The sequence below is a fragment of the Notamacropus eugenii genome, chromosome 2 (assembly GCF_028372415.1).
Source record: "Notamacropus eugenii isolate mMacEug1 chromosome 2, mMacEug1.pri_v2, whole genome shotgun sequence".
NCBI lineage: Eukaryota > Metazoa > Chordata > Mammalia > Diprotodontia > Macropodidae > Notamacropus > Notamacropus eugenii.
Genome location: NC_092873.1, coordinates 505,618,442 through 505,646,123, shown reverse-complemented (window position 1 = coordinate 505,646,123; position 27,682 = coordinate 505,618,442). Strand labels below are relative to the sequence as shown.

The 27,682-nt window shown below is 51.0% G+C and overlaps 2 protein-coding genes across 7 annotated transcripts in view; one reads left to right on the top strand and one right to left on the bottom strand.

Annotated features, from left to right (window-relative positions):
• Positions 1-3,197, top strand: part of ERI3 (ERI1 exoribonuclease family member 3) — a 180,393-nt gene extending 177,196 nt beyond the window's left edge. For all 6 annotated transcript variants that reach the window (XM_072649184.1, XM_072649187.1, XM_072649189.1 and 3 more), the window contains one exon: positions 2,541-3,197. In XM_072649184.1, the coding sequence (XP_072505285.1) occupies positions 2,541-2,623 (83 nt within the window). In that variant the 3' untranslated portion in view covers positions 2,624-3,197. The remainder of the gene's footprint in view (positions 1-2,540) is intronic.
• A 120-nt stretch (positions 3,198-3,317) lies between these two features.
• DMAP1 (DNA methyltransferase 1 associated protein 1) lies at positions 3,318-19,788 on the bottom strand. Its single transcript, XM_072649183.1, has 10 exons — positions 19,221-19,788; positions 18,680-18,771; positions 18,185-18,380; positions 10,649-10,807; positions 10,142-10,309; positions 9,514-9,699; positions 5,949-6,020; positions 4,748-4,820; positions 3,727-4,016; positions 3,318-3,520 (listed from the first exon to the last, which is right to left on the bottom strand). Exons 1-10 carry the CDS (start codon positions 19,320-19,322, stop codon positions 3,461-3,463), a joined length of 1,398 nt encoding a protein of 465 aa, XP_072505284.1. The 5' UTR covers positions 19,323-19,788; the 3' UTR covers positions 3,318-3,460.
• Between the last annotated feature and the right edge of the window lie 7,894 nt (positions 19,789-27,682).

The window sequence follows — 27,682 nt, the reverse complement described above, 5'->3', positions numbered from 1 at the left end:
GTTCAACATTTATTAATCACCTGCTGTCTTCAAGACCTTGTGTTTGATGGTAGGATGGGGTGCAGAGATGTAGACAGGACAGAGATAGAAGATGTAGAGATGTGGGAAAACAGGCAGCCAGAGAGGGACATGGAGAGGCAAGAGGTGACTGCCTAGGTCACGGGGAAGGTAGAGGAGCAGACAGGAAGACCAGGAGAGAGAGTGGGGCAGTGAAGGACAAGAAAGATGGAGAGATAGAGTGGGAGAGATGGGAGAAGAAGGTAGCCATGTCATTGAACATTTATTAGGCACCTACTGTGTGCTAGGTGCTGGGATGGGGCAGAGCTCACCAGGGAGGGGGTAGTACCCTCTAGGACGACCCCAGGGACCCTGAGAGGAGAGCCCAGCCCGGCCCCCTCTGTCCTGGGGCTGACCCCGGCTGCCTGCTCAGCTCTTAAATCAATCCCCAGGATTATTACAATATCAATATACAATATTCCTACACTCACACCATCGATTTTGCAGTGTGGGCCTAGCCGGCCAGCAGGGCTGGAGGAAGGTGGGGCCCCCTCATTAAAAATCTATAGCTTGGCTGCCGGCCCCTGCCTCCAAACGGGGCAGTTTGTATTCATTAGTTCAGAGAATGAAACCCTGTTTGCCCCAGCCGAGGGGTCCCCTCCACTGCATCTGGCAGCCAAAGGACCCACTGCTCTGGGCTTCAGCCCAACCTCAGCACTTTCCTCCTTGGTGCCTTCAGCTACTCTGGTGACCCTAGCTTGGCAGGACCTACCACCAGGAAAAGACCAGAGGAAGCTACTGGGGCACGGGGACCCTCAGCTCTTGGGCCCAGCCCAGTTGGGGGTCAGCTTGGGGAGAGGTCCCATGCACCTCCTCTCACGGTTTCCCCTCCTTTCCTTTATTCTGGGTCCCCCGCCCGCCGGTAGTGGGTCCTCCAGGGTAGGGTCCCCATAGCTGGCCCCCCATCCCTGTGTAAAATCAATGGACGTTTGTAATTGCGTGTGAGACACTTGTTCCCCATTGTGGACCTTTATGCGAGTAATTACAAGCAGCGTCTCGGTGGACCGGGGTACGAGGTCAGAGGAGCAGTGTAGGGGGAGGCCGTGGACTTGCACAGGGTGCCAAGCCCCGGCCCAGCCCACGGTGCCGGTCCTGGATCTCTCTGGGCCCACGGGGTGCTGACACGCCCCCTCCAGACACCGGTTCCGGCGAGGGTCGCCTTGGAGGGGTCGAAGGAGCCCCCAGAGCAGCCCCTGCCCAGCTCCCGGCTGACAGTGACGCATGGGCACAATTAGCCGCGACTCGGCCCGTCCTTACCAACCTTAGCGGCCCTTGACGCTGTGATGAAATGGCCCCTTCCCCAGGGGAGATGGGGGAGATGGGTGCTCCCCCGATTCCCCACACGGGAGGGCAGCCAAAGTCACCCCGGGCAGCGAGTCTGTGATGAATGGGGGCCCCTGGGCAGGGGAAGTGAAGACGTCAGTGGGCAGGACTGCGTGCGGGCCCGCGCCCCCTCCTTCCCGGCCAGTCTGGGCCGCGGGGTTCCGTCCCCCGGCCGTGTCTCAGGCTCCCCACCCCCGCGGTCCCTTGAGCAAGAAGGATCACTCGGCGGCTGAGCTCCGTCAAGGGAGAAATTACCCCGCGGCTCTGGCTTTTTCTTATGGCGACGGGGCCCATACATCACCGCCCGCGGGAGAGGACGCGCAGGCCAATTTCCAGCATGAAATATGGGGCCCGGCCCCGTCCTCCCCGCGGGCTCCCTGAGCCTCCCTTCCCCCGCCTGGTCTGCGCAGCGGGGAGCGTGTGAGCAGCTGGGCTTCGGGAGGAGAGGCTCCCGTGCTGCCGAGGGCTGAGGCCATCGGGGGCCTTCCCGGGCCGAGGAAGACTGGGCACGGGCTGGGAAAGCAGCGAGGCACGCTCGGCCCAGACCGCGAAGTCACTCGAGGCTCGTGGTCAGTAAGGGCTTCTCCGCTGGTAGTGAGCCCCCACACCCATTGGGGGTTATCAAGCAGAGCTGCAAAGGCCTGGATTCCTTTCCTATGTGGGCTGGGCTGGAGGCCTTGGGGAGCCCCTCCTCCCTGCCTTCTAACTCCCACATGCATCGATGGAAGGCAGGGGTAGGAAGGCAGGGGTAGAAAGGCAGGCAGCCTGCATCCCTGGGACAGGACTGCTGGTGGAGGAAACCCGAGGGGAGGCGGGGAGGAGGTGCCCTTGCAAATACCTTCCTAGGGCTGATCCGCATTTCACAGCCAGGAAAGCACAGGCAGAGGTGGCCTAAGTTCTCCTAGGCCACAGTTAGTGGACTTCACTTCTTCGGAGTCCCTGGAGGGGAGCTGGTAGCACAGCAGTCACTGCCACCCATCGACCCCTTGCATCTCTTCAGGAGCTATCCTGCACTTAAAGGGTTTGAAAGATTCATCCCCAGCCACAAGCAGGAAGCTTGAGTCTTCAAGAAGCAGCTTGACTTAACGACCCTGGTGACACCCCCCCCCCCCCAGGTGCCCTTGAGCCCAGCAGCCCCTTACTCTCTCCTCTCTCCACAGATGACTGTAAGAACATCGCCAACATCATGAAAACACTGGCCCACCGAGGCTTCATCTTCAAGCAGACGTCCAAGCCCTTTTGATCGGCCACCCAAGGGGGAGTCAGCTCTGGTCACGGACCCCCCCAGCCAGCCCCCAGCCCCCTGCCCAGGGCATCTGGAGGCAAGGAGAGCAAACCCCCTTCCCACCGTCCCTAGTCTGGTCTCACTGCCTGCCCACCTGCCCATCCACCCATCAGCCTCCATTCTGAGGGGGCCCTGGGGCTGGACAGCTGGAGGGGAGGGGACCAGTCACCCCAGGGAAGGCAGGACATGGGGCAGCTGGGCAGGCAGGCCGGCCAGCCCTGGGCTCCTTCCTGGAGGTGGGTGTGTCTCTCCTCCACCCTGGGCCAGCTCAGTCCCAGTATTAGGCCCTTCCCTTGGGGGTCCCAGGGAGGCTGGGTCAGACCTCACACTCCCCCCCTCCTCTGGCACAAGGGGTGGGGGCCCAAGCTCCCAGTGACCTCCACCCTCCCCATAGTGCATGGCGTGTGGTTGTCCCTTCCCTGGACTCCAGGACAGAGTAGCCCCTCTCCCTCCCCCTGCCCCCCCCATCACTGTGTCTGTCAACCCCACCCGCTGTGAATGTGCCACAGAGAATAAAAGTCTGGGGGAATGAGGTGAGGCCCCCGTGAAACCGTGTCCAGGGCTGGGGGAGGGGCGGCCTAGGCCCCAGAGATGTCTGCCACCCCACCTCCCCCCACCCTTCTGGCCCAGCAGAGAACAGAGTGAGAAGCAATGAAGGATCAGCAAGCAGCAGGTGCTCTATTTACACAGCCCCCTCCCCAAACACCAGTCCTGGCCTTTGTCCACCCAGGCCCCAGCCTGGGCACCCACTCAGGCCCCTCAGCAGCAGGCACGCCCAGTTCAGTCTCAGCAACTTCAGGGTTTCTTGGCCTTCTTCACTGACGATGAACTGGAGGCTGATTCCCGCCGCTTCCTCTGTCAAGAGAGGGGGAGATGGGGCGGGGTGGGGTGTGAGCTGCTGGGAGCCCCACAGTCCCCAGACAGCCTGGGCACCCAACTCCCTTTGGCCAGAGGTAGAAACAGGCCCCAAGAAGCTGGCCTGCCCAAGGTCATCCGGGCAGTCATTGGCAAGGCCAGGGGGGGAGCTGGTCTGGGGGCCCTGTCCCCAGGGCTGTGCTCACCGAGTTGGGTGTCAGGGGTGCGCCCACCACGTCGATGATGGTGTCCTTGGCCAGGTCAGGGCCGGGCCCATCGCCAGGCAGGGGGGGCGGCTCTGCACTGGGCAAGGGTGGGGGTGGGGGGGCGGCCCCCAGTGGTCCCACTCGGGCCAAGGCCTCGTGGCGATGCCGCAGCATCTGCAGCTCGTACTCGCAGTTGGCGCAGGCCTGCTTCAGCTCGTACAGCAGCACCAGGTCACTCCGCAGCTCGTTGAACATCTGTACCAACTCTTCAGTGGGTGTGGGGCTCAGCTCTGGGGGCACAGGTGGGGGCTGCATGAACAGAGCTTCCGAAGGCTTCCATGCCCCAAGGCTACCCTGGGCTGGCTGCCTCATGTGGCACTGTGGGGCAGATCCACCAGGCACCAAGGCACCAGCACTGGGCCCTGCCCCATCCAGGCTGGCTACCCACTTCTGGACACTACATTTTTTTAATGCCCTCAGACCAAGCACAAGACCCCATTTGGCTAGGCGCAGTAGGACCCTTGGCTCCCTACTCCTCCAAGGTAGCCCAAGATCCCATTCATTATCCCAGCTGCCCCATGACTCATCGTGTTAGGGGGCCACTCAGACTTCCAGAGTTTTTTCAAAGGAACTATTGCCTAGTGACCCTCTCCCCCTCATCTAACACACAAACCTACACACTCTCCTCCCTTAAAGAAGCCCTAAATCAAAGGGAAGCCATCTCTGCCCATGGGCCTGAATCCTAGTGCCTACAGGGGACCTATAGGATCTGGGGACCACTTGCAGGATAGTGCTCCAAGACAAGGTCAGCAGGCTCCCCAACTCCATACTGGTATACCCTAGCTTTAGGATGGGAGGAGAAAGATCCACACAGGAAACCCCCAAACCCAGGATAGATGCCCCTCAGAGCGCCAAATCCCACCTGGCCCCAGGGCCTCTTCTTTGGGGGTACCAGGTGAACCTCAATCCTCTGCTCCTGCTCCTCCCCCATCCCCCAGCTCTGCCCCGGCCCCACACTCACCCACTCCCAGCTCCAGAAGCATCTGCTCCAAAGCCTTGATCTTCTTCTGTCCCACCGAGCTCGGAAGTTTCATCTGCACCGGGGATCACGGCTCTGCTCAGCCTCCTCCCCTGCACTCCCACCACCCTGCCCATACCCCCAGGAAAAGGAGGCGGCCAAGGAGCAGAAAGAAAATGCTGCAGGAGCACACAGCCCCACAGCCACTGACACCTGTGCACAGGTCACTCCCCTGGCCGTGCCGGGCACAGGCCTGGCACCAAGGGAGTGGAGACCATGGTTCCATACTAGGCCTCTGCCTCATGGTGCTCACATTCTTGGGGCAAGTGGAGAAACGAGCAACCTTGGATCATCAGGGCTTCAGGGCGAGGCAGACCGAGGCCTCTGGGAGGCCCAAGGGTGGGAGGGACAGGAGGCTAAGCAGGGCAAAAAAACTGATCAGAGGGAGGAGGGACATTCCAGCAGGAGGCAGAGCGTGGACAAAGCCCTGGAGGTCCAGGACCAGTGTCACCCAGAAAGCATTAGGGAATCTAGGAAAGCCTGAACCAAGGTCAGAAGGCCACATCCTTGCCCAAGATTTCCTGAGGAGCACAAGGGAAGGGGTAGGCAGATATGCTGGAGCCTCCTGGAAGGGCCTTGGTGGAGGACCCAGCCTCACAGAAGCACAACCTCTATCAGGCTAGCCCTGTTCCCAAGGCCACAGCCCAAAGCTAGCTGTTCCCTCAGTGGCTCCCTCACCCCTGCAAGCCTGCCACCCCCTCTTCTATCTCCTGGTTCCACCTGGCAGCTAGCGGGCAGCCGGGCAGACTCCATTGGCCAGGGAGCAGAGTATATTCTAATTTTACCGTCATTAAGAAAATGTTATGATTTATGTGGCAGGGCCCACTGATCCTAGCTCTGCATTTAGCGGGTGAGCCGTCCATCTCTAAGATGGATGAAGGTGGTCTGCTCTCCGTGAAATGTTATCAGCCTGAAATGAGGAGTCCATCACTCACCTCCCCGGCAAGGCTGGCCCCCAGTGACCAGTGCCACTGAAGGCCACTGTCAGGTGGTGGCCCCAAGGCTGGCAACTTCAGGTCCACCAAGGTGAGGCAGTGCCCAGCCTGTGGCTTTACCACAGCTGCCCACAAACTAGGCACCCTTGGGGAGACGTGCAAAGAGGCAGAGCCATGAGCTGGTGAAGGGAATGGAGCCCAGGACTTACCCTCTGACTACGTAGGGTGACTCCTGCAGATTTGAAGTCAGGAAACTTGATGCCAGCTGTCTCCGGGACAGCCTAAAAGGGGAAAAGGCAGGGATGAGACAAGCAGGGGGGGCAAGAGCAGCAGGTCCACCCAAGGTCCTCACCCTCTAGGGGCACCACGCACACAGTGTAGCTGCTCAGCCTTCAGGGGAGTCCTTCCCTCACATCAAAGCTTGCTCCTCTACCCTGACCCCATAGTCCACTCCAACTTCCTCCCCTGGACAGGGCTACAGGGCCAGCTGGGACGAGGAGATCTAACACCCAGGCCCAGCCACTGAGCTAGCCTGAGATCAGCCAGCCTCTGCTTGGATACCTTTAGGGAGGGGGCAAGGGATGAAGGACAAAAGGCAATGACCACCCATGTGACACCTTTTGGGCCTCAGTTTCCTTATCTGTAAGGTGAGGAGGCTGACCTTGATGCTCTCTTGAGTCTTTCCCAGCTGTAGAACTAGGGTCCTACAACATCTATGATGAGTCCCCTTCCCACTGTCAGGCAGGCCTCTGACAGTTTTTCTTGACATTAGGCCTCCCTCAATTTACTTCTCTGCAACTTCTCCCCCTCAGAACCCAAACTTGGTCATTTTATAGATAGGGAAACTGAGGCCAAGAGAGAATGGAGTTTGTAAGAAAAAGGTGACTGCTCCCAACCTCCCCTCCTGCGTCCTAGAGAAAAACATTCATCTTGGGAAGTCGACAAACCAAGTAAAGCGACTCACTGCAGAGAGAGCACGGGGAAGCCCAACCCAAGGACCCTGATCTGGGCAGCAGGGATACAGGAGTGTCCTGTAAGACGAGGGGGCAAGACCTTTGAGAGGGGAAAGAACCAGGGACACTGAGTGCCCTGAGGGAGGGGCAGGCTTGGAAAGGAAGAATGAGGAGCCCACTTATGGATTAACACTCCAGGGGAAAGTGAACCAGGGAGGGACAGAAGAAGCCCCAGGGAAAACTCAAAAGATCCAGAGGGTGACAACTCAGATGAGGGAGGGCCTGGGGCCTTGTCCAGAGTGGCCCAAATCCCCCAGAGTCCCACAGATGGCACTCCAGGCTCTCTGCTTTCACACGGGGCATTAAGCACAGGAGGTTTTACAAGGGCCCAATGGCCTGAGATGGGCCTTCTGCAAGGATGACCAAAAGCAGAGGACATCTCTGCTATGAGGTCAACATGCTAAAGATGCACAGTACTAACATGACTCCACTGGACAGGATCCACTTCCCAGGCAGGAGAAGGGTTAGTGTCAGTAAGGCTAGGGGATAACAAGTACATGAATGGACTGGGGGTGGGGGGGGGGAGGGAAGGGGCGGGGTTCCAAAACCTCAAAAACAATTTCGATTGAGAGAAGTCAGGCAAGAGCTTTGGGATCCTGGGGCCTTCAGCCCTGGGGGCAGAACCTGGTGTTGTTCGCCCCCACCACTAAGGGCCCCTCCCATTCCCTAGTGCATCCAGCACCCAGGTGAGATCACAGCTGGGACAGAAGGTACGACAACTCTCAGAAGAAGCAACCTGAATTTGGGCTGTTCTGCCTTCTCTCAGCCTGCTTTCTCCTCTGTGAGATAGACAACTAATGAGAAGTTAGGAAGCAGGCAGGCCAGAGGGGAGGGAACCCATCTGAGGTCAGCTACGAGGGTACCCCGAGCAGCACCCCACCCCCATGCCCCGAACACCGGGCTGGCAGGAGCTCTGCAGCCTGAGCAGGCAGCAACAAGGACCACAAGGAGAGATGCTACCCACCAGAGGTCCCAGAGTTGGGTCACCAGAACACCAGGGGAGGTGTGGCCTGGCAAAGTCCCTTAAGTCTGAGAGGAAGGCCTCCAACAACTGAGCACAAAATCCTGGAGTCCCAATACAGAGAGAATGTTCCACCAGCACCCACACAACTACAGACAAAGTGGATGCCCAGCAGCCAGGAAACTACAAAGCCCAGTGAAGGGCAGTAAGGACCTTGGGCAATGAGGAAGGACAGAAAGACAGGGAAAATCTGGATGAGCCAGAGCAGAGAGAAGTGAGATGAGGCTGGAGAACCTATGCAGGAGGCCTCCAACACTGAAAGGGGAAACAGAGGCAGCTCAGACTCAGAGGAGCCATCCCCAGGAGCAGCCCTGCCACTGTCACAGTGTGCAGACAGGCTAAGGGAGGCTCCCTTGGGGGGACAAAGGGGGAAAGGTGGTGCGGCCTGGACTTCGGCTCGGGGTAGAAGGGACCATGAGGAGGTTTGTCTCTGGACAAGAACAAAAGAGGCCAACGGGGGAGAGATACTAAGATGGAGGAGATGAATGGCAAGGGACCCCCCCAGCTGCCCAGGGGCAGTGCAAGTCCCCTGGCCTAGATGAAGGACATCCTTGGGCCCTACAAGAACAGGCAGAGGAGTCAGTCACCTCAGAAAGATGGTGGCAAGGATCCCAGGGCTTAAAAATACAAAGGGATCAGAACCTGCCACCTTGAGGCCAGGAAATCCTGAAGAGCCAGCCTGGCTTCCCCAAGGCCAGGTTGTGGCCAATGCCCTCCCTCCTTTCTGGAAAAGGACTACCATGAAGATAAGGCAGCAGAGGCCGCCTGACTCACATTGGCAAGTTATGGACTAGGCCATCCCCTAATCAAGTGGACAGTGACCAAATGGATCAAATGACCAACACCAGCGAGGAGGTCAGTGGCATCCAGGAGAGTGCCCTGGGGTCTGTGCTCAGCCCTGTGCTCAGACACTGCTGCAGCGTCTGCTTTTTGGCACCCACAGAGTGCTGGGACAGTCATCCTCTCCTTTAGGCCTTAGTTGCCTCCTGTCAAATGAGGGGTGAGTCTCTCCAGCTCTCAGCTACTAGTACACATGTGGTAGATCAAGGCTTTGCTAGCACAGGCATCGGGCCCACAGAAGGACATCAGCTGCTCCCCTTTGGGTCTCCCACCCTGGCGGAGCCAAAGCACAGGGTCTGGCTGCAGGAGAGGGTGCAGGGCACCACCACCTGCCAAGGCCCATGGGCCGGCAATAAGGATGAAGCTCCAGAAATCTACACTTGAGTACAATAAAACATAAGTCTAGGATAGAGGAGTGAAAGGGAAGAGCTACATGGCTGAAGAACTGATGCCGTGAGAAAGATCTGGGGGTTTGAGTGGGCCATAAGCTCTGAAAGAAGAGGAGGGGATAAGGCCTCTGCCTGCACAGACCTTATCTGCCATCACAATAAAGCAGCCAGCGCAGTGAAAGGGCTAGAATTCTTGCCTTGCAAAGACGAGTGCAAGGAGCCAAGGGTGCAATGCAAAGAACAATGGCTCTCAAGTCAGGGGACCTGTGTTCAAATCCTGTGTGATCTTAGGGAAGTCACTTACCCCTCTGTAAAGGGAGGAGAGTGGCCTGGAGGCTGCTGAAGCCTCTCCATCTCTACCACTAGACTCCCGTAGGACTCAGAATACAGGAGAGCTGTAGGGCCCTACAAGGCAGGGCAGGGCAGGGGGCCCTGGCTGCATAGGTCAGTGTTTGGGGGCACTGACCCAGGCAACCCAAGGTGACATGCCCCCAGCCCTCACCCAGCTCACCGGTTTCTCTGTCTCCTTCTTCTGTGGCAGCTTCTTCTTGGGGGCCTTGCGTTCGGTGCGCCGCTGCTCCGCTGTGGTATCGGCGGCAGTGATGAGCTTCTGCAGGTCCTGGCTGCGCTTCTCCCGCTCTTTCTTGCGTGCCTCAATCTTGCGCAGCTCCTGAACCAGGTACTCCTCCTCTGCCACCTGCAGGCATAGGGAGGGGCCCAGAATGATCAGTGAGGGACATGATCTATCAGCCATAGTCTGACTGTGGAAAGTCCAGAGCACCACTTCCCCTGCACAGCCTTATAATTTTGTAGGATTAAGGGGAAAAGGACCAAGCAGTAGTGAGGAAATATGGAGCACACGATGACATTTTGCAGTTCCAGTGTCTACAAAACAACCTGCTTCACCAGCACATTGCTGCTGCTTCCACCACATTTAACTGTCAAGGCTGCCCCAAGGTGAAATCGGCCTTCTTCTTCAGAGGCCTAGGCCCCCTGGGGCCCCTGCCCAGCTGCTTCCCACCACAGCATACTCAAACAGGAGGGTGCAGCCAGCATCTCTACAGGCTAGAGAAGTAGCTCATTGCTGGAGGGGTGGGGGGGAGAGGACAGGGCGCAGCCACAGGAAGGGGGCTCCTCACCTGCTCGGGAGTACGGTTGTAAAGCCTCTCCAACTGCTCCTTCCGCCGTCGCTCATGCCCAGCATCAAACACAGGCACCTTGAGGTCAGTGCCTGGCACAGCCCGCACATTGGCCAGCCTGGCACAGATGTGATAGTACCGCTCCTTCAGGTCTTCCACCGACCGCTTCTAAGATAGGGAAGGGACGCGTCGAGAGTGTTGGGGAAGGGATTCTACTAGAATAGGAACACTGGACTTACTGCATGGAAGGGGTGCAAAGGTGGGGGCAAGGGGAGGAAAGAGAGAAGCAGGAGCCATGAAGGAAGGATGCAGGGACAGATTTCTAACAGCAAGAGTGGTCCCAGCAGGCCTGGGCTGCCCAGGGGGAGACAGAGCCAAGCAGAGACGGTACCATCTGCCAGGCTACTATCCAGGCATTCTTGGTCAGGGCCAGGCTGGAGAGAAAGTCTCTGCAGTTGAGACCTGGTCAGGATACATGGGGAGAGCATGAGCACCACTACCACTGACCTTAAATTGCTGGTGGTCATAGCGGTCATGGATGACCACAAAGCGCAGGTCAAAGCGACGGCTCAGGTCAAAAAGATGGTCAGTCTCTGCCTTGGTCCAGGCATCATCATGCAGGTATAGCTGGTACTCCTGCTCTGAATACACAGGCACCTGCACTGCCTGAGGAGGACATAACCATGTGTTAGGGGTATGTCTCCCCCAGCAGGAGGCAAACCTTCGGGCTCCCCAGGACCTGGCACACGGTGAGCATAGGTCCAGTGGCATCCTCAGGCTGGATGTTCCCAGCAGGCTACTCTCCATTCTCACCTCCCTGTAGCTCTGGCCCAGAACAGAAACCCTCTCCAGAAGGCAGGCAGATGGGCAGCTAGTCATGCCACCATGGGGCCACTAGAGGGCAGCAGAGGCTCACCAGATTGGAATTACGGGTATTCACACCATGGGCCAGGCCACACAGAGAAAGGACCAGAACACGTGTTGAGGACTGGGGCCAGCCCTGAGCAGCTCAGCTTAGTGAGGACATCGAGAATATTTAGCAGAAAGCAAGCAGGAGGATAAAGATCCTGACTGGAAAAGAGAGGACCACGGGGTGTGAGGGCAGGGAGTGGCCTCCTTCTGTTAAGTCCGAGGGGAGACCTAGGAGCCAGAGGGAAGAAGGTGCAGACTGCAGCAGGACAAAAGCTTCCTAGACCCAAGAGCCTGCCCAGGGAAAGCTGGCCAGCTGAGAGGGTTCTGCTTTATCCTATCCTGGGTTCCCATGCCTCGGGGTCCAAGGGAGGAAGGGGGAGGATTGGAAAGATGGGAAAACAAAGACAAAGCCAGCAGTGGGACTCTGCCCTTTGTTCTGGGGCCTAGAAGGGGAGGCAGTGATGCCCAACCGGAGGATCCAGCCAAACTGCACCTTTCCACTTAATCCACAAAGCAGAAGCCAAGAAAGTTTCCTTCTAGTGAGGCAGGAGCCAAATCTGATGGGAAGGAGGGTGGGCCAAGCAGGAGTCCCCCAGAGAGAAGATCCACAGGAGCAGGAGGGTAAAGAGGAAACCCTCCACAAGCAACTCCAGGGTCAGAAACCAGGACAGTGAGGAGCCAGTGTGCAGGGGATGGCCAATGAGCAAGAAAAGCTGAAGAGTCTTGCTCCTTCTGGGAGGTAAATGACACCATGGACATTCCCAGGTCCAGTATCTGAGCACTGGTCTTGAGGCTGAACCACACACAAGGAGTCCCCACCCTGCCCCTAACAAGGTCAAAGCCCCTCCCACCATGGAACGACTCTTGGTGAGGAAGTCTTTCCCGTGTCAAAGCCAAGCTGCCCTTGGTGACTGCGGGGCCCTCAAAGAAGTCTGAGCCTCCCCCCACATCAGCCCTGAACCTTCTCTCGCGCAAGCTCAGCATGCCAGGAGCTCTCCCCCATTCCCGCAGCTCACTCCAAACAGCAGTGAACACTCCAGGGACTCTCACCTCCTGATCTCAGCAAGTTCTGCCCCTCCTAATGCAGCCCAAGGTCACATCAGTCTTTTGGCTGCCCCGTCACCTAGCTGACTTACGCTGAGCTTTCTGAGCTAGAGGGCCACTGAAACCTCAAGATCCTTTTCAGAACACCTGACGTTTAGCCTACCTTCCACCTTCTTACATCTGTGGTGTTAATTCTTTTGAGCCAAGTGTAAGACTTTATTTACACTTATTTATACCTAATCAATTGTATCTTCTTCCCCTCAGCCCAGGGCTCTAGCCTGTCTAGCTTCTGTCTGGGTGGATTTATATCCTCTGCTGGGTTAGCTCTCCCTTTCAGCTGTATGCCATCTAGGCCCCTTTTCAAGTCACTAATAAAAATATTAAACAGTCAAAAGTACTGATCCCCAGGGCCATCCACTGAAGACCCCCTGCCCGGTGGACATTGAATCATCCACTTCCCTTGGAGGCCCGCTGACTGGGTCCCCCATCCTTCCATCTTCTCCACAAGAATAAGAGACTTCATCAGAAGCTTGCCTAAACCAGGGCAAGGTCTGTCTTCAGAAGGGCTTTCATGTCCTGGTGCAGGGATCTGGTCCCCCAAGGGGAGAAGTCAGAGCTGGCAGGACCAGCACTACAGAAGCAGGTACCCCCTTTCTGGTCCTTCTCCCTTCAGGATACCCTCTAGGATTCCCCAGCAACTGAAGGCAAGCTCAGAGCCTGTTATTTTCTGAAAATCAGAATAGTATTTGCCCTTCCCCCACTGTGTGGTGCTTTGACATCACAACTGTTACTCCTTCAGGACTTGACAAGGGGCTTACCTGGGCCCAATAACTGACATTTGCTCCCTGGGAGAAGGGGCCTCCAAGCAGCCCCTCCTCCCACACCCCTCAGCGATGCCACTGGACCATCTCATTAATAGCACATGACCTTCCTCAGCTAGCTTCATCCCTCAGGCTCCTCCTTGCTTCCCATCCCAGGGGATAGCTCTCTCCCCCCCATGCCCTTATTCTCATCCATCTCACCGATCCTTTGGAGCACTGCCCACAAACTGCCCCCTTCATAGTGTCCTTCAATGTGCCAGGGAATCTAGGCTGTGGTCTCAGGACCTCACTGAGCTCATCCTCTCCTGCCTGGGCCAGCACACACTAAGAGCTCAAGAAACGCTTGCTGACCAACTGACTGACACAGAACACAATAGTCGGGCCCTTGGTGGCAGCCAAAAACTGGAGTCAGAATGAGTACTGGGGGAGAGATGTACAGGTTTTGGCTTATGAAGGCAATGGATATAATTTCACTAAAAGAAACAGCCAAGATGAGATGTTCAAAGGAACATGACGAGGTTGGTAACAAGGCTAACCAAGAGAACAGCAGACCTGAGACAAGAGAACCTCACTAAAGGATCCTGAATTCAGACTAATTGCAATGAATAATCTTGGTTCTGCAGAGCAGAACCTCACCTCCATCTGCTCAGTAAAGTGGGGACCTATGGATACAGAACGCTGCACACCTATCAGGCTGTGGGGCTTTTCAGTTGACCTCGCTTTGTTACAAGGTTATTAGTTGGTTACTTTGTTACAGAGGATGGGTCAATGAGTATGGGCGATGACTGCTGGAAGTGACTAGGATGTTAAAGGAACAACAAAAATTCCTTTAAAAAAAAACCCATTTAGGGCTTTGAATGAACTAGAGGTCCCACTCTGCTTTCCAGGTCCCTGAGGGCGGCAGAGGTGGCCAGGGTCCTCAATAAGCCCAACGAGCCTCTCCTCCACAGGGAGCCCAGTGTTCAGCCTGCCTTTGAGGAGCCCAGCTGGGCCCAGAGATCACACACTAGACTTGCTCAGTAACTGTACCAGAGAGAACGAGGTTCAGCTGGAAAGGGGCAGGACTGTGAGGTCACAGCTGGAAGTCAGAGGGCTCACAGGCTTGCATTTCAGTTGTCAATCTCTAAGCCTCAGTTTCCTCATTTGTAAAGTGGTAAGAACTCTGCCTAGCCTCTGAGCTCCCGGATGGATGGCGACCTAAGGAGATCATGGGCTCATGGGTGGGAAAGAGCTTTGTAAACTGAGGAGCGGCAACAAGCAACATTAAAGACAAGCCAAAAAGGCCTGGGGGGAGGGGAGGTGTCAAGCAGCCCCTTTATCCAGACAGCTCCCCCAATGCACAAGCCCATAGTGAACACCTAGACTGAATCTCTGGGAGCCCAGACCTGCGTCCGAAGCAGTACCTACATTAAGGCCCAGAGCTGAGCTGGCAGCTGGGACCTGGAGCCACTGACTACCCATAGAACATGACCCCTCGGAGAAAAAACTGACCAACTCTGGGAGCAAACTGAAGCGATTTTTTTGCTTTCTTTTCTTTTTCTTGCTTTTTCCCCCAACATGGCTAATATGAAAATGCTCTGCATGACGTATAATGGGTACCATGTAGCTTGCCTTCTCAGTGGGGGTAGAGGCCAGAAAGGAATTTGAAATTCAAACTTTTTTAAAATGAAGGCTAAAAATTGATACTTTTTTAAACTACAGTCGCCCCTCCAGCCTCAGTTTTCTCATATGTACCTAGTTCAAAATGCAATGTTACTAAATCAATGTGAGTAGAAGATGATGACTGACTATCTCCCTAGGGGAACATGCAGCCTGTGGTCAGAAGCCCAAATCCCATTCCCACCTTACAACAATGGGGGGTTAAAGGAGATGGGGTGGCACAAGTATTTATTAAGGCCTGCTTTGGGCTACTCGCAATAACCCTGGGAGGTAGGTGCTGTTGTGATCCCTGTTTCGTACAGGAAACTGAGGAACAGAGAGGTGATGTGACTTTCCAGGGTCACCCACCTAATCCAAGTCAGGATTTGAACTCAAGTGTTTCTGAGTCCAGGTGCACTGCTCTACCCATTGTACCACCTGACTGCCTCTGCTGTAAGACTGGCTGCTTTGATATTGGGGGGTGGTAAGGGCTAACTGGCCAAGGGGATCATGGCTCAGAACCACATGGAGGTACGAGCCTGGCCCTGTGAACGGCAGGTGAGCTGGGAAGATCTAGGGACAGCTGGACCCAGATCACAGCCCCCAGGGGGTGGAAGCCCAAGCTCTGACACGGTCCCCAGGGTGGAGGGGGGGGCAGAAAACCATGGTCTGGCCTAGCCCCAGGAGGCCTGACCATCCTCCTCCTTAGCTGCAGAAATGAGGCAGATGCTAAGAGTGGCAGACTCTGGGGTGAAGAAGAATACATGTGATTCTAACCACAGCCCACAGCCAAGCGGTGGTTAATGCATGACCCACCAGGAACAACACATGCTGATACATGAACTAGGCCTGCTCCTGAGAATGAGGCCTCTGGGAAAACAGCTTTAGTTTCTGGGATGTTCCTGAGATCCAAATACCTCTTAGCAGGCACTAGAAAAATCTCACTGCCAGAGGTACCACGCAAAAGCCAAAGCTGGATGCTGCTCTAGAAGAAGAGCCCTGGGAGGGGGGGGGGGGGGGGGCAGCAGGCAACAACGAGGTGCCAACAAGGTGTAAATTAGCTGGAAGAAAGTTCAGTGGGAAGGAGTTCACATTAAAGGAGATCAGAAAAGGCTCCTGTAAAAGGGGAGACTAGCTGAGTCTTCAGGAAGCCAGGAGGAGGAGATGAGGAGGGAGGGCATGCTAGGCATGGGGCACAGTCAGAGAAAATGCCCAGAGTCAGGAGAGGAGCAACAAAAGGGCTATGTAGGCTAATCACAGAGGGGAGAGTAAAGGTTAAGAAGACTATCAGGGGAGGAAGAGGCCAGGCTGTGTAATGCTTTGGACTCCAAGGAAGGTGAGAGGGAACATCGCTGGAACTGACTGAATGTGGGGTGACATGGCCAGACCTGCACTTAAAGATTACCTTACAACCAAGTGTAGAGCCCTGGGGAAGTGATGGGGGCCTGGGCCAAGGGGTTGGAATGTCAGAGAAGGGTGAGTGAGCAAGAGCTAGAGTAAAGGTCACATCCACAAGTTTTGGCAACTGATGGAATGTGGAGGCTGAGAGGGTCGAGAGCCTGGAGCTGAAGCTGACAGCTTGGCTCGACCCCAGGCGACTGGAGGATGCTGTGGAAAACAGGGAAAGGTTTGGGTGGAGACGACACTTCAGTGTAGAGCATGCTGAGCCTAAGAGGATATCCACAGGGAGCTGGAGATGAAAGAGTGGAGGTCAAGAGACAGGCTAGGGCTGGATACACAGAGCTGAGAATCATCCTCCTAGGCTGATGTCTGAAATCATGGGAGCTGATTTGACCAAGGATGCTCGGATAGAGCAGGGCTTGGGAATCTCCAACTCCATCAAAAGGGGCAAATCCTGTCTGTCACCTCTCTTGGCAAGTCTGAGCCAAAAATAGTTTTTACATTTTAAATGAAATTTTATTGTATTCAAAAATGTAAAAGTCATTCTTATCTCCATGACCATACAAAAACAGGCAGCAGGCCACAGTCTGGCTATTTGCAGACCCCTGGTACGTAGAAGATGAGAAGAGGATCTGAGGGAATAGCCACAGCTAATAGGCATGACCAGAAAGAAAGTTTGACTCTGGAGCCCGAAGAGGGATCAGACAAGTGGACGAGAACCAGGAGAGAGCAAGGTCACAAAAACCTAGGGAAGATGTGTCCAGGACAAGAGGGTGATGAGCAGAATCACAGGCTCGAGAGAGAGCAAGAAGAGCAAGGACAGAGTAAAGACCCTTCCACTGGGCTCTCAGAAGAGGGAGGTTTTGTGAGTGGGAAGGTTGGAAGCCAGAACACAGAGACCTAAGAATGAAGAGAAATGGGGAGTCCACTGACAGAGCTTAGCCCCAAAAGGGACAAGAAACAGAAGGGATGTAGAGGGTCTTGTCAGGGCAGGGGAGGCATGGCATGTTTCTGGGCAGTGGGAGCCAGTAGACAGGAAACAACTGAAGACTAGTGAGAGAGTAGGGATGAAAGAGGACAATCTGCGGGAGACAGGATAGAATGGGGTCTCTTAAAGAAAGCAGAGGGCATGGCCTTGGCCAAGAGGGAGGCTACCTCTTCATGTGAGACAGGGGTGAAGGAGGAGAGCATGGCAGAAGGCACTTGAGAGACAGGATATGAGGAGGAAGGAAGAAGAGGGAGCTCATGGGAAATAGCCTGAATTTTATCTGTAAAATCTGAGACAAAGATCTCAGCTTGGGATGATGAGAAGACAAGGAGCAATGCGAGGCTTTCCCTCTTTTCTCTCACTCCAGAGTCACCACATTCTGTCCTTCTGCTATGTCTGTCTCCTTCCTCATAGCCACTGGCTCATTCTCACTCTCTGCCACCTGCGTGGGCTCGACAGTGGCTTGCCCTCAGGCTGCACTACCAGCCCTACTTCCCTAGTCCAATTCAGCCATAAAAGGATGCAGAGTCTGCTGGTGTGGTGGCTGTGGGGGCAGAAGTCCTGGGTTCCATTCCTCCCACTGACACATACTACGTGGGTGACTCTGGGCAAATCATTTCATCTCCCTCAGTTTCTTCATCTGCAAAATGAAAGAATTGGAAACAAATGACCTCTGAGATTCCTGAGAGCTCTGGATCTAAGATGCCTGCTCAAGACCCAAAATCCTCCTGTGACTCCCAGCCACCTCTTAGGAGCAAGTTCCAATCTTCGACCCAGCAGTGAAGGACCTCAGCCACCTGGCAGACTTGACCTTCTCAGTATTACTTTACATAATTTTCCCTCCAACAGCTTCTAGAAACGAGCACATGTAAACTACTCAACAACCACATGGTCCCCTGTATTGCTGCCTTCATGCCTTAGCTCAGGGGGGGTCTCCTGTGCTTCAGGAGCTCATCCCATCCCTGTGCCAGATTGTTTCCAAGTCTAAGGACCCAGTTCAAAAGTCAGCTCTTCCACAAAGCTTTCATGGAAAGCATCCAAGTACAAATGACCTTTCTTTCCCGGTTCTTTCCCTAGCCCTCAGTCTGTACTCCCCTTGGTGACACCTCTCCAAAGATTTTTGCACTTGTCTTTTAAGTCTAATGGGCCAAACCAAAAGCTTAGGTGGCCCAAATCAAAGCCAGCCCAGAGCATTGATGTGAACTGGCCCCAGTGAGCACAACAGCAGGGAAGCCTCACCTTATTGAACCTGGCAAAGGGATAGTCCTTGCCCTCCTCAGCTGCACGCCGCCAGTGATAGAACATGGCCCCATCCTTTCTTGCAGGGTTGGTGAAAGGCATCCACTTCCAGGGTCGTACCTTCTTGGACCCTAGCTTGGCCTTCACTGTGCGGTATCCTTGGGTTGTATCGCTGGGGAGCAAGGGGGGTGCATCCCTGCCAGGGAAGTGGGGAGGGTGATTATAGGCCAACCCCTGGGACACTCATGAACCCTTCTTGCTCCCTCTATCCTCCTCCTTGAAAGGGAATAGCTGTGTGTATGGGAGTGGGGAGAGAAGTCCAGAAAAGGCTGTCCCATATCTGAGTGAGACTGAAAGGGGACCACTAAGGCCAGACCAGAAAAAGACTCAGGCAGGTACGAGAGGTGAAACCTGGGCATCTCAGTCGATCAGGGAGGAAAAGGGGGATGGAGCTAGGAGCAGTGGGATGGGGAGGCGAGGGGGGAATTCACTTGCTTTTTGTCGGAGTAGAGCAAAGCGTAGACCTCACGGTGCATGCCCTCTGGTCTCTTGAACGTCAGCGTCTCTGACGACTTCTTGGACTTTTTCTAAGGAGGGACCAAGACTCAAGTGGAGAGACCAGGCCAGGGAGCCCCCCCCAGCCCTCCAGCCTGGCTCCCCCAGCCCCTGACCTCAGCCCCACCTTTGCCATCAGCCCCTCCTGCACAGGAGCTGAAAGGGCCTTCAAAAGGCATGGAGACTGGCCCCCACTTGAGCAGGGTAGGCCTGTGTCGGCTTGGAGTCCTGCAGAAACAGGGAGCTCACTACTGCCCTGGGCAGTCTGGCTTTCCAGCAGGCCTGGGGCACGTCCAAGAGGATGCTCAGGAGCCCCGCCCCTTCTCCCGGCCCCGCCCCGCCATAGCGCGCAGGCGCACAAGGCCCCGCCCCGTCCAGGAGTCGGCCCGCCCCACACCACGCAGGCGCATTCGGCCCTGGAGGCGGCCTTGGCCCCACCCCTCGGCGCCCGCCCCGCCCGGACGCGCAAGCGCAGACGCACCTTGTCCGGGTTGATGATGTCCTTCTTGCTGATGGGCCCCGGCGCATCGCCCTCGGGCCCGCCCAACTCCAGAATGTCGCGAACGTCGGCGCCTGTCGCCATGGCGGCCCTCGGACTCTTCGGGCCTGAGCTCGGCCCCGGCCCCTCCTCCTCCCTCCTCCCGCCGCCGCCGCCGCCGCCGCCACCGCCGCCTCCCGGCGCCGCAGGCTCCGACTTCCGGCTGTGCAGAGTCACCTCCTAACCGGCCCGGCCGGACCACTTCCGGTACGAGCGCGCCCCTGAGTACGGTCGCGAGCTCACACCTCAGCGGCAGCTGCGGCTGCGCAAGAAGCAGCGGGCGGGGCCCTCGCGCGCCACGCCCCTCGAGCCCTCAGTCCAGCCTCCCCCGCCTTCACTGAGCGCCTACTGTACGCTTGAGGACCCTGATGGGGCCTAGGTGCGAAGCTGAGGCCACACCCTCTCCCCTCCCCGCCCCCAAAATCTTAACCCTACTACCCTCAAGCTGGGGCTCCTCTGGAGCCTCCTGGCTTCCCAGGGATTCTCAATAGTAACTGTTGCCCTTTCCCTCCCAGCCCCAAGTCCGCATTAAAGGGGCCACGCCCTGGCTCCTTCAATGAATGGGCCAGGACCTGCAGAGACGGACCTGGGCCTGAAGGGGCCGAGGTCTCCCAGTGCATCCTGGGCCATCTCCAGTCATCCCGATGAATGGGTCCTGTGAGGCTGGTGACCCTCCCAACAAAGTCCAGCGCAAGGCCCCATTTCTCTGGCGGCTGGTCTTCTTCCCCCAAGGCTCCCGGGTAGGGCGGTGGGGAGCTACTTAGGGAGCCTGAGCCGGGGGAGTGCCTGCCTCTGGCCGCGGAAAGGGAAATCCCCAACAACCCCAGGAGAAGAGGCATGGGGAGGGTCCTTGTGGAAGGGAGGTGTGAGAGCGGTCCTGGGCAGCCGCCGCAGGGGGTCCCCGCCGAGCCTCGGGGCAGTGCCTGGCGCACGGGGGGGAGGGGGGCGCTCTGCAAAGGCTTATCCCCTTCCCCTGGAAACTGCATGGACTGTGTGAGGTGTCGGGTGATGGGGTCCCTGGGAGACCAGACGAATGGGAAGGTAGGAAGAGCAAAGATCTGGGGAGAAGACTGATGGATGACATGTATGGACACCTAGTTTGAGATGTCAGCGGGCAGCTGGTGATCCCGGACTGGGGACTGAGGCTGGGCATAGAGATCGCCCCTCCAGGTGGTTCCTTCCCCTGGGAGTGGGTGAGGTCACCAAGAGAAGAGCGCCCATCACCGTCGGGGGTAGAGTGTGGCTGTGGCTGCGGCAGAACTGACCTGGCAACGAGAAGATCATCGGGAGCTTTGGAGAGGATGGTTCACCAGAATGATGCCCTCTGAGGCCAGACTGGAGAAGACTGAGTCGTGAGGGAAAGGAAGGAAAGTGGGGGGACCTAGTAGCCTTTTGATGGGTCTGCCTGCCTCCAGTCTCTCCCCATTCCAGACCATCCTTGACCCTCAGCTGTCAAATTTATCTTCCTAAATCACGGATCAGACCATGGCAAGCTTCCTACCAGATACATTCCAGTAGCTCCCTGTCACCTCCCAGATCAGATAGAAAGCCCTCCATTTGACTTTTAAAGCCCCTTACCACATTAATAGTCTTCTTACACTTTACTGCCCTCTTTGTACTCCATGATGCAGCAACACTGCTTCTCAGAAGTGATCCTCCATCTCCCAACTCATAGACTTTTCAATGACCAGTCTTCCTTACCATCCCCTCTCTCCTATTTCTGCCTGTTGGCTTTCTAGGCTCCCTTCAGGTTTCAAGTAAAAACTTAGCTTCAGCAAAAAGTATTTACCAGTCAAAATAGTGTAAAAATAAAAATCCTGAAGACAACAAAATTAACAAAATTTAAAGTAAAAAAGCCACTGAGTGATAAATAAGTCTTAGAAGCTATTTTGGGGAGAAATAAAATAGATAACCTATTAACTAACTTGATTTTTAAAAGAGAAGAAATACAAATTGTCAAAAAGTGAAAAAGAAAATCACAACAATTGAAGAATAAAGGAAGTTATTAGAAACAATTTTCTCAGTTATGTGCCAACAAAACTGATTTAAATGGATGAATATCTAATTTCAGAAAAAAGAAATTGAACAAGCCATAAATGAACTTCCAAAAAAGTAAATCCTGGGACAAAGTGTGTATATAAAAGTGAAATTGACCAAACCTTCAAAGGACAACAAAGTCCAATATCACATAAAGTGAAAAAAATAGGAAAAGAAAAAAATCTAATCAAATTACTTCTATGAAATAAGTATGATCTTGATACCTGAACCAGGGTGAGGCAAATCAGAGAAAGAAAACTATAGAACAATATTCCTAATCAATACTTATGCAACTAATCTAAATAAAGTATAATGAAAGAGATTATAACAGTGTATCAACGTATTGCATAGATATTGCAGCCAGATAGCTTTTATTTTTTTTAAATTTTTTTCAATCAATGCAAAGATTCTTTCCCTCTCAATTTTCCTCATTCCATTGAGAAAAAGAAAAAACAAACTATGTAGAATTACATACAGAATACAAGAATGGCTCAATATTAAGAAAACTATAAACATAATGGAGCATATTAATAAATATGATAGTGAATATGTTATAAATATAATAATAAATTAAAATCACTTAATTGCAACAGTAGATTCAGGAAAAACTTTTGACAAAAAACACTACCAACCAGTGATGTCAAATATTGACTTAGGAAACCTCAAATTAATATGTTTTATATTTTATTCTGGTACAAAAGCTTTTAACTCCTCTCAGGAAGTTTGACATGTCTGCTACCAAATATTTCTCTTAAAAAAAATTAAAAAGCTTAGGAATAAATGGATACACTTTTCATCAATATGATAAATAGTATTTATCTAATAAGGAGCCAGGAAAATATGTAATGGAAATTACTAGAGAACTTTCTAATAAGATCAGGGATAAAGCAAGGATTTCCATTATTACCAGTATCATTTAACATAGTGCAAGAAATGCTAGCTATAGCAGTAAGACAAGAAAAAGAAATTGAGAGAATGAGCATAGGCAAAGAGGAAAGTTTTGGGGTTTTTTTTCTTTTGCAGATGATATAATGGTCTTCATAGAGAACCCTGCAGAGTCAACAAAAATAATTGAAACAATAACTTCAGCAGGGTAACAGAATATAGCAAGGTATAAAATAAACCCACACATATCATCAGATCCCTTTCTGTATACTATCATCAAACTCAGTGAGAAGAGATAGAGAAATCTCATGCAAAATCTACAGAAAGCATGAAATATTTAAGATTCTACATCCGGAGTGTCTCTGGGATTATGTAACCAAAAAGAAGGACTAGACATTTTCTGTGATACTCTTGAGCCTTCATAATCCTATCTCCTCCCAATCTCATAAGAAATATGAACAAGAGGTAGACTAATTTTTGCAACTGTATTCACAGGCAAAGGCACTAAGAATACTAAAGGTGTTAAAATCCTATGAATTAACAGCAAAAAAGGCTAATCCCTACTGGGGTCACTTAGCACTCACTCCTCTACCTGGCCCTGCATTTGGGCAGAGTTGAACAACTGGACTGACAGGTTTGCGCTCTAGGTATTCACTCATCAATTTCCTTATTCCTCGTGCTTCAGTTTCTTTCAACAAATTCTGCACTTGCCTTCATTTCTAACAGTCTATAGAAACAAACAGTGGAACTCAACTCCTACCCAAACCTTAAGTGAAGCAGGTGAAGGTATGGGAAAGTGGAAGCCATTGTATGGGTGGACTCAGAATATTAAGACCATGAGGAACTCGAGTAGGAAGACAGAGTGTGTGGGACTCTACAAGGCCTGAAGAAACGGACATTGACATCCAGATGGGGGCCAGCTCTGTCCCCCAAGACATCACCTGGGCAGGAACTTAGGCCATAGAAAAGTTAATTCTCTAGAATGGGAGGAGACTGAGACAGCTTTGAGGTCTGTTCCTTTGGGGATCTGCAAATAAAGGGGAAGTAATCAGAAAGTAAATGACAGGGGAATATGAGAGAAAAAGACTGAAATTACCAAAAATTTCAGGAGGAAGAAAACTCAGTTACAAATCTGAGGCACATGCCCCAAAACATATTAAACTGTGCATACCCTTTGACTCAGCAGTGCCACTGCTAGGTCTATTTCCCAAAGATATCAAAGAAAGAGAAAAAGGACCTATACGTGCAAAAATATTTATATTGCTGTTTTCATGGTGGCAAAAATTAGAAACTGAGGGGGTGCCCATCAGTCAAGAAATGGCTAAATAAATTATAGTGTATGTATATGATGGAATGCTATTGTACTGTAAGAAATGACGAAGGGAATGGTTTCAGAAAACCTTGAGAAGACTTGAATGAACTGATGCAAAGTGAAATGAAAGATCAAGGAGAATAATTTATATAATAACAATGCTGCAAAGATAAATAACTGAAAGACTTAGAAACTGTAATCAACACAATGAAACCAATCATAGTTCCTAAACTCTAATAATGAAACATGCTAACCATCTCTACATAGAGAATTGATGGCCTCAAGGTATAGACTGAAGCATACGTTTTGTTTTTTGGCAACTAATGCGGAAATTTATTTTGTTTGAGTAGATATATTTGTAAGGGGTTTTGTTTCTCTTGCTTTCTCAATGGATGGGAAGGGGGAAATGAGAAAGAGAATTTAGAACTAAAAATAAAACTGAATTTTTTTTTAAAAAGCTAAAATCCTTGAGCACAAGCAGTTAAATCAACATGAAAAAATTATAAATAACGGAAGGGTAGATAGCTTCTAGGACATCTAAATGAGTACAAATTTCTCAGAAAAACTATTGCAAGACAAAGGAAAATGAATCAACACCTGATGAGATAGAAGGCCTTGTGGGGTCCCGAAAGAACATGGAAACAGAGAAAAAAATGCTTCTGAAGAGTAGATAAATAAGTAGATAAATAAGAATTATGAAAACAGAATTTATGACTTGCATAGCAGAAATAATTGGAAGAATAGAGAAACCTGAATTTACAGTAAAGAGTCTCTCCCAAGAAACAAGAGAAAACTGATGAAACATAAATACACAGAAGTGAAAACAACATTCAAAGAAAACATGTTCCCTCTCCAAGTAAAACAAACTGCTCTTGAAGGCAGCACACATAAAGACAACTTAAGGACCATAGGTATCCCAAAAGAACACAAGTAAAAGCCTGAACCTGTAATGCAAGGAATAGTTATTAAAACTACCCAGAATTTCTGAAAACAGGAAACAAAGTACCAATTGAAAGAATGCACAGGTAGCCTCCAGAAAGAAAAACAAAAAAAAAACCATTCCCCAAATTCCAAGAAATATATGGTTAAATTTAAGAATTCCAGTAACAAGCAACAAATTCAACACATGACCAGGAGAAACTCCTTGAAATATAAAAGAGAGGGACTATGAATAACACAAGACTATTCTGCACCCACCAGAAAGTGAAAGAATAGCATGCCCCGAAGAGTAAAGGAGCGAAAGAGGCAACCAAAGGTGACCCTGCAAATGTGAATCTAATCATTAGTGAAAAAGATGGGTATTAAATTTTAAGTCATTGAAAGCATTACTGCAAAGAAAATCAGAGCTGGGCAAGTGATTTGCTTTACAGACAAACCAGACAACAGAAATACAAGAAAGGTAAACAAATACAGCAAATAAGAAAGGCAGAGAGAGCAAAATAAATTATCCTGGAAAGACACTGAGACTAAAAACAACAGCAAAGGGACCACTAAGAGATTTCTTCCTAAATAGAAGGAGCAATGCACTTTATAAGTTACCTATAAGCAAATCAATGGGTGTGTGTGTGTGTGTGTGTGTGTGTGTGTGTGTGTGTGTGTGTGTAGGAATAAACTACAGAAAGGGAAAGCATATTAAAGGGTGGAGAGCAGGAAGAAAGGAATGTGTAAGGTACACAGCAAACCATGTAAATAGTATAATAGTAAACCATGAAGGAAAAATAATTCCTGTAGTGTCTCAGAAAGAAGAGGGACTATAGAGTGAGGTGGCAAAGGGAGGAACTGAAATAGGAGGAAAGAAAGGGGGGCAATCTGATTCAGTGGTGGAAAGTCTCCCATGGTGGAGAGATATAGATTCTGTAAATATAAAAATGCAAAAATAGTCAACAAAACTTTTATATACCATAGCTTGCAATAAAAATAGCAATTCAGGGAAGGTAAAGAAAAGACACAGGCCTAAATAGAGACTTAGCCATGAAATTCTGAATAATGAGTGAGTCAAAAAACAAATCATAGAAACAATAATTATGTGAAAAACAATTATAATGATGAATCAACATATCAGACTTTCTGAGATGTAGCTAAAGTAGTCCTCAGGGAACAAAACTATACCTAAAAATATACACTAACAAAAAGAGAGAATCAATAAACTATGTGTTTTAAAAATTCAAAACCTAACAATAAACCCAAAATAAGCACGAAAGAGTAGAAACTGAAAATTAGAGAAATAGAAAAGTTGGAAACCAAAAAAACTATTGATATTATGAATAAAAGTAAAATCTGGTCCATTGAAAAGACTAATAAAACTGCTGAATCTTTAAAAAGAAAAGGGCAGGAAATCAAATGTAATAGCAAATAGAGAAGATGAAACCACAATAAAACCAGAAGAAATAAAAATAATTATCAGACTACTACATGCAGTTATAGATATCAAAAATGAGAATGTAAATAGAGGAAAACAATATCTAAAATAACCAAACTAGCAGAAAACCAAATGGAAATCTTAAATTATCTAATCTCAGAAAAGGAAAACCTAGCTATAATGCAACTACCTAAAGTGGGGAGGAGGGGGGCAGAATCCTGGTCCTGCTGTATTCATAGGAAAATTCAAACTTTTGAAGAACTATTAGTACCAATACTATATAAATTATTCTCAAAAATTGAGGAAAGAGTTCTACCAGACTCCTTTTATTGGACTGATATAATCCTAATATCTAAATTAGGGCAGGAAAATTCACAGAAGGAGATATATAGACCAATATCATTAATGAATGTTAATTCAAAAGTTTTAAGTAAAATCCTGTCAAATAAACTATAGCAATTCATCCAAAACCTCATGAATTATGAGCAAGATAAGTGTATACCAAGAATACAAGGATAGTTCAACATTAGGAAAACAAAAATAATCACATTAAAAACAAAAACATGCGAAACTGTTGAGCTCAGGGAAACATATGTTGAGGTTTGAGGTGCTTGGGACCCCAAAATCCAAACACCCCAGGTCCTGCCCAAAAGAATTTGACCCAAGCCTTCTTTCAACCAAAGTAAAACAAACTTTATTAAAGATTCACCATATTGGCTTGACTCTTAAGAAACCTCACTATTTGTGATGTTTGTATTGACAAGTGGGCCAGACAGAATCTGAGCTAGATTGAATCTAAACTAGATTGAATCTGAGCACCTTCATGGAGACAAGAAGAAACTTATATACAGAAAGATTGTGGGAGGGATCTAGGGTTGGCCAAGTAGTCTGGGATGATGGGAGGAAGGATTTAGGGAGGGTTTTGAGGAGAAGTCCAAGAGAATCTTAATGGGACTGGGATGACAGGTCAGAATCAAGGGAGTGGGATTCTGATGTGATCAAGAGTGGGAAACTGCTGGAGATAACAGACATTGGAGGGCCAGGCTAGGTTAAAGTTAACAGATTTGGGTATGAAAAGCCAGATTAAGTGGGAAGATTCAAGGAGGTTCCCATCAAAACCAATCAGTTATCTCAGTAAAGGAGCAATCATCACAATAATCTGATATTGGTTAAAAATATAGAAAAGTAGATCAGTAAAACAGACAAGAGAAGGGAAAATCAGAATCAATGAAACATTGTAACCCAGAGTTTGATAAGCCAGAAAACACAAACAACTTAGGACAGAGTTCCCTATTTAATAAAAATTTGGGGGGAAACTGGAAAACTGTGGCAGAAATTAGTCTTGGATCAACATCTTTAGCCATATTGAGTGATATATTCTATTTTTTATTTTTTTTTTTTTACTTTTTTTTTTATTTTTTTTTTATTTTTTTTTTATTTTTTTTTAAATTTTTTTTTTATTATTAAATTTATTTATTTAACTTTTAACATTCATTTTCACAAAATTTTGGGTTACAAATTTTCTCCCCTTTTATCCCCTCCCCCCCCCCAAACACCAAGCATTCTAATTGCCCCTATGACCAATCTGCTCTCTCTTCTATCATCCCTCTCTGCCCTTGTCTCCATCTTCTCTTTTGTCCTGTAGGGGCAGATAGCTTTCTATACCCCTTTACCTGTTTTTCTTATTTCCTAGTGGCAAGAACATTACTCGACAGTTGATCCTAACACTTTGAGTTCCAACTTCTCTTCCTCCCTCCCTCCCCACCCCTTCCCTTTGGAAGGCAAGCAATTCAATATAGGCCATATCTGTGT

Coding starts and splice junctions, on each gene's coding strand:
- DMAP1 (XM_072649183.1), bottom strand. CDS start 19,322: ATGGCGACAGGCGCCGACGTTCGCGACATTCTGGAGTTGGGCGGGCCC. Junction 10,808..18,184: donor CCTTTGCCAGGTTCAATAAG/GTGAGGCTTCCC, acceptor TGTCCTCCTCAG/GCAGTGCAGGTGCCTGTGTA. Junction 9,700..10,141: donor ACAACCGTACTCCCGAGCAG/GTGAGGAGCCCC, acceptor CTATGCCTGCAG/GTGGCAGAGGAGGAGTACCT.